Source organism: Poeciliopsis prolifica, unplaced genomic scaffold (genome assembly GCF_027474105.1).
Source record: "Poeciliopsis prolifica strain line A6 unplaced genomic scaffold, Auburn_PproV2 SCAFFOLD038, whole genome shotgun sequence".
NCBI classification, from domain to species: domain Eukaryota; kingdom Metazoa; phylum Chordata; class Actinopteri; order Cyprinodontiformes; family Poeciliidae; genus Poeciliopsis; species Poeciliopsis prolifica.
Genome location: NW_026562413.1, coordinates 3,712,675 through 3,718,761, shown reverse-complemented (window position 1 = coordinate 3,718,761; position 6,087 = coordinate 3,712,675). Strand labels below are relative to the sequence as shown.

Below are 6,087 nucleotides of genomic sequence, written 5' to 3'. Positions count from 1 at the left end.
ATTAACAGAAGCAGCTAAAATATATCAATGTGTAATAAAACATCAATTTTTGCACTGAACTATTGTAACTAACTTTCAAATGTTACTCTTAGCATTTAGTAACTGTTGAAATGTTTTTTTCCCCTATAGCTTTGTCAGTGATATTTATAATGTAGGTTAATTCACAGACATCAAATGGCTCTTAATGAAGCAATAGCAATTGCAGAAAACACTCAAATCAAAGCCCCCATTTGTAAGTCAAGCAGACGGGTCAGCAGACCCATCCACACTTTACATGACGGATCATCACCCTGTGTGGCCTTGCATGCCGGCCAACACGGTCTATAGTTTATGTAAGTGTTTGGAGGAAGGGAGGACGCGGCGCTCTGGGATTAATAGTTGCATAATTTTGACATCGGAGCAGTTCCATCCTGATGGTTTGCACTGAACCCTCTAATCCAGTTGTGATGCTTTTGTTACGCAAGTATCTAAAAATAATATTGGTTTAAAGTTACATCTGAAGGATTTTACCTAAACTTGTCTACTGTTCATATGGACCAGAGTGAATCCCTTGCAGCTGCGGCGTCAAAACTTTTTTTTTTTTTTTTTGAGTTTGAGCCAAGTCAAGATCATGGAAGCTCTTAAAGGGCCGGTTGTTCCAGAAGGTATTGATAAAACCTGTTCACAAACTATTAAAATATCAATGATTTTTTTAAAAATTAAATAATGTTTAACATCTTTTAATTATTATTAATATTATTATTAATAACATCTTTGTGATTTATTATTTTTACAATAAAAACCAAAGTTATTAGTTTGGGAATATTTGTGCTTATGACAATAAATGTGACTTTTTATTCCTTACTGTATAAATCATGGACTATTTATATGACATCAATTAAGCCTGAAGCAGCTGTTTAGTACAAGTGAAAGTTTTTGTAAATTTGTGAGAAAAATCTGTTATAAACTCCCATTTATGTATTAATATAAAAAAGTGCAAGAATTTGTTGATTTTGAATGAATTACTACCGCAATTCCTAAGAAACTGGATAGACATAATTTGGCAGCATATAGATAAAAACTGCATTGATTTAATTGATAGCCTAATATTTAAGCACATTTTGTGTTTAGTCTAGAATCTAGAGGGCCACATAAAAAGCTATGACGGGCTGGATTTGGCCCACAGGCCTCGGGTTTGACCTACTGAAAATGTTCCTGTTATTATGGGAATAAATAACAGAGTACAAGGTTCTCTGGGAGAGGAGGTGGCAAAATGAAAACAGCATTATTTTAATAAAAAAGAAACCACATGGCAACCATGTTAAATTTTTTTTTTATTAGTAATATGGCTCAGCAATCTACTGGGCCTGCTGCTGCTGATCCGGCATGCTCCTGATGATGTCAGAGTCGCCTAAGGACAAAAAGACGGAGCCAAGTCAGTAAAATGAATAAACCACTGTCACATTTCATTCAGTTTGTAAAACTATACAGTAAACATACATTTTTGCTTCATCAGCAGAAATAAACTAGACAGGAGGAAGATAAATGTTGCTAGCAAAGCTCTCTGAACTGTCCAGAAGGACGAGGCAGTTCATTAAAATGCTCCAAGCAGCTTTGATGTAGCGAACCACTAGTCCTGAACTGGACCACTCTGACTCGGGTCCATCAGGCGCAAAAATTCGCACTAAATAGTTCTAAAAAAAGTTAATCTGGAGCATTCAAATTCTTAAACTTATACATCTACAGTCAGATTTTTTTTTGATAGAGATTAAACAAATTACACTTTTAGAGCTACATGATAAATTATTTGTTTACATGCAAATTTTTGTTCAATTTAATCTCTAACCACATAAAAACTATTTTAGCAGATTTACTAGTAGTTGTATTTAGTAACAGGAAAAAAAAAAAGTTTTGTTTGGTTCTGCTAATTCTAAGTGACTGGATCATTACTTGAAGGTGATGTGTTCAAGGTCATAGCAGAACAGAGGTCAGTCAATGAAGCTGTTCACTGTATGAAAACAACCGAGACCCTTTAGGAATTACTGCAGCAAATGTTCCTGCTGGTCAAACTGTTCTGCTCTGAATGCCAGTCATTCAAAGAATATTGAACTTAGAAAAAGTGCAGAAAATTCAGCTGGCTGATCAGCTAAAATGACCTGAAAAGCTTTAAAATGGAACATAAGACCTTAAAGCCACAAATTAAAAGTGGAAAACGACCATTCCAGAGGTTGGAAGAAAATGCAAAATGGAGAAACATCAAGTACCTACGAGCTGCAGGCTGACTGAAGGAGGCCTGAAGTTACCAGTGAGAACTTCAACATTAAGACACTTAAATCAAGATTTTAGCATGAACTTCTATCGTTGAAAAGGTTGGAATGATCCAGAATACACCGACTGGTCTAAAGAGAATTGGAGCTACATTTTGAACAGTGATGAAAGAAAATCTGTTCTTTTTAGACTCCAAACAGGAAACAAGCTCCATCTTGAAACCAGACCAGCGAGATCAATGTCACAGAACAAACAAGCAAATATTTGGCATTCAAGCATGTTTCAGTTGACACCATGGAATAAAATTGCTTATTCTTCTTAATGCAAGTATAGAAATAATTGAACTCTTTAAAAATCTACTTGACTTTATTTCTAGGCGACGATACCAGCTGTCAACTTCTCAATGAAAACCCAACAGAACGCCTGAGGTGATGTCTGAATTAGCTGCTTCTGTCCAACAGGGTGGATGAGAGGCTGCAGCTCCTTACCGGGGTCGATGATCGCCAGTGTGCACACCCTGTAGTACTTTCCGCAGGCGGTGCCGAGCTCGATGTTGTTCCCACTGTAGTGGTGGACTCCGGTCTTGGCCAGCATGGCGTAGTACTCTATCTCTGATTTCCTGAAACCGAAAGAGATGACGGAAATGTGAGGGAGGCAAATGAAATACAAATACTGTCAAATTAGCAAGACAAATTCCCAGGCAACAAAACTTTTTTGCTATTTTTGGCGACATTTCATATTAGGAAAAAAAAAAAAAAAAAAAGAGCTGAATGGGCCTCCCTTCTTAAGCTGCTACCCCCACAACCCGACCCCGGATAAGCGGCAGAAGATGGATGGATGGATATTTAATCATTTAAATAAAACTCCAATATTCCAAAAATTGTTAATCAGGATATCAAGCAACATATTGAACTGCAATGTCAGGAGTGTGATTTTAAATTTTGACCATTGCATGTGTACATGTAAGTGAGAATTACATGATACCACTTTAAGGCATATGGTAATTCAAATTTTTCTACACTCTTGAGCAGACAGATTGAGTTTATGAAGAACCTCAACTTGAAATCACCAGTATTGCATTATGCCAATTTTATCCCAGGAGCTCCTTGGTATAAGTGCATAACTTTACTTGTTATGCACTCCAACCATACATAAAAATATTAGTCAAAAGAAAATCTGAAAACTTTCCTCACATGTATGGAGAATTATACAAAGAATTATCTTTATTTATTAAACGTCATCAACACAAAAAACAACATGCAAGACTTATTTAGAGGCATAAATGGAGATAATATTGCAATTTCTGTATTATAGTTGAATTCCAAACCAAAATCTGCTTTCTGTAATATAGTCAATGCAGATTCAATGACTAGGCTTTGAATGGTGTAGATGTGTTGTACATTATTCTTACTTCTTATTGATTAAAATCTCATTTATTGCAACACAATCTCAAATCTGTTGACAGTGTGTACCTAAGAGCAGGACAGTTGTTGGCCAGAATAACCAGCTTAGCTTTCCCCTGACGGATCATCTTCTGGGACTGTTTGTAGCCCAAAACGTACTTTCCACTCTTCATCACCAGCTGGAGACGAGAGTTTATGGACTCCATAGACTTTTTCTAAGCGGAAAAAAGACAGAAGTCAAAAGGGTTAGCATAAACAAACGCAAAGATCACGAAGCTGAAGTTTTTTTTTCTCATTCCAGCTTCCGATTGGAGAAAACTTTTCTACTACCTTCCGCATCTTTAATCGATTCTAGTTTGCAAACTACAAGATCGAGAATATTTAGAACCATGTTTGGGATTTGTGCAACTTCACTTAACAGAGCTCTGCAGAAGATCTTTCCTTCCAACAGCCATCACCATCTACAATAACGCTACGCCAACATTTAATTTTCCATTGGGATGGATTATTAAAGTAGTTTTGAATTAGAACTGAATTTGGAAACAACAAAAAACAAAACTGCATGGAACAAATGTAATCTAAGTAATCTCTAAGTAATCTCTAAGTAATCTAAACTTTAGTGAAATTTCACAAATCAGAAAAAGGTTTCACAAATCCCAAACATGGTTCTAAATATTTTGCTATTAGAGCAGAATAATCCAGTCCAGGTTTGAAGAGTCTAGATGTTGCAGTTTGTAAACTAGAATCGACTTCAGATGCGAAAGGTTGTGAAAAATCTTAGCAATCGCCAACTTCAGCTTCGCGCAAAGATCTCGATAGGAGAGTAAATTAGCCCAAAATGTTTCCACGTTTCAACAGCTTTCGCAAGTTAGATTTAGCTAACTAGCATTAGTACCGTTACCGTTTCATTCGGTCTTAAAATACAAATTTACGTCGCATACTTATCGCTCAGTGTAAATTAAAAAATATATATGCGCATTAATAGATATAAAATGAAACGGTAACGATTCAACCAAATTCTACAAATGAGGGGGGAAAAAACGTTCAACTTGCTAGCTGCGACGCTAGCTAGCTAGTAGGCCGCGGCGGAAACGTGTTTGCACGTGAAGCTGCCGTCCAGCCTGCCGCGGCGCGAGACATCGCCACTCACCGTCTTCTTTGCGGCCACCATGTTTGCGGTTTAGTCCGAACCGGCCAACCTGCGTGACAAACAAGAACCAGGAGAAGACTACGGTTATGGTTTTATCTGCGCGAAGTGTCCAGAAAATGAAAAGTTTCGTGTAAAAAACCCGGAGCTCGCCTTACAGTGAAATCTCTCCAATAGGGCCTCGGAGGAAAAGGAAGTTGCGTAGTTCTTCGTGTTGGTTTCTTCTGTTCCGCTTCCGCCGGAAGCCACTGCGCGGATAGCTTTTTTCTATTTCACCTTGACAAATTACAAATAAAAAATTAAAATTAAGTTATTTGTTAATATGTTGAATAGATTTTTGAAGTTCCGAAATTAGAAAAATCAACTGCAATGCCTTCTGAAGCCAAAATTTCTGATTGGAAAAGAGCGACTTCTTTTCCACAATTCAATATGGCTGCCAATAGAAAATAATCATATCAAAGAGTTTAAAAATATATTTTTCTTCTATTGATTTTCTGATTTGCTAACAGATCAGTTTCAAGCTGTTCCAAGCACTTGATTCAATTTACTTTAATAAAATGCAACACAAGGTCTGTCACCAAACCCAACCTCAAAAGGCAATAAGGCTGCAACACAAAAAAATAATGGAATATTTAACTGTCTATGAACACTTCAAATAATGTATTAGATATCACTTCAGATAACTATTGAAATTCAGTTCAATTTCTTTTCATAAACAAGACTCTACAAAGAAAAAATGGCTGCAGTATGTAACTATTATTAAATAATATATTTTTACCTATTTGTTAAAATTATCATTATGTTCTGACAGATAATAAATGGGGCCACATGGGGCCGCGTTTCATTGGCTGATGCCCATTCTACGTAATAGCGCGTCTGTTACGTAGGATAGACGCGCGTGGCCGTCTCACAAACACAAGCGAATGTACATGCATTAGTAAACACAAGCTAATGAATGTCCGACTTGCAAGAACAATTAGCATCAGTGATCAGTGATCTATTGATGCCGAAAGCATTTTGCTGTGATGTGCATAATGTTGGAGGCATCGCGTGGCTCAAACACCTTGACGTCATCCAAAAAAGATGGCATGAACTTGTTAGTTCCTCTGTCCATTGTTATAGCTGATATTTGTTGAAAATCCGGCTGAAATTATGCACTAATCGACTCAGAAATACTTATCACTCTACGTGGAAGACCCCATGTTTTCATAGAAACAAAGTGCCGCGAGGCTTTGTTTGTGAGACTAGGGGCCGCGTGGGATTTTCTAGGTCGTTATGGGCGGAGCTTGG

At 37.1% G+C, this 6,087-nt stretch overlaps 1 protein-coding gene across 1 annotated transcript; it reads right to left on the bottom strand.

Moving 5' to 3' along the window:
- Positions 1-1,300: 1,300 nt before the first annotated feature.
- On the bottom strand, positions 1,301-5,040 carry rpl30 (ribosomal protein L30). Its single transcript, XM_055054125.1, has 5 exons — positions 4,956-5,040; positions 4,801-4,849; positions 3,720-3,865; positions 2,736-2,866; positions 1,301-1,390 (listed from the first exon to the last, which is right to left on the bottom strand). The coding sequence occupies exons 2-5, from the start codon at positions 4,819-4,821 to the stop codon at positions 1,338-1,340; spliced, it is 351 nt and encodes a 116-aa protein (XP_054910100.1). The 5' UTR covers positions 4,822-4,849; positions 4,956-5,040; the 3' UTR covers positions 1,301-1,337.
- Positions 5,041-6,087: the final 1,047 nt, after the last annotated feature.

Bases quoted from the DNA above. Each gene is read 5' to 3' on its own strand.
- rpl30 (XM_055054125.1), bottom strand. From the start codon at position 4,821: ATGGTGGCCGCAAAGAAGACG. The intron at 3,866-4,800 runs GTGAGTGGCGAT...TTTTCCGCTTAG, and splicing joins TGGTGGCCGCAAAGAAGACG to AAAAAGTCTATGGAGTCCAT. The intron at 1,391-2,735 runs GTAAGGAGCTGC...TTTTGTCCTTAG, and splicing joins ACTGGCGATCATCGACCCCG to GCGACTCTGACATCATCAGG.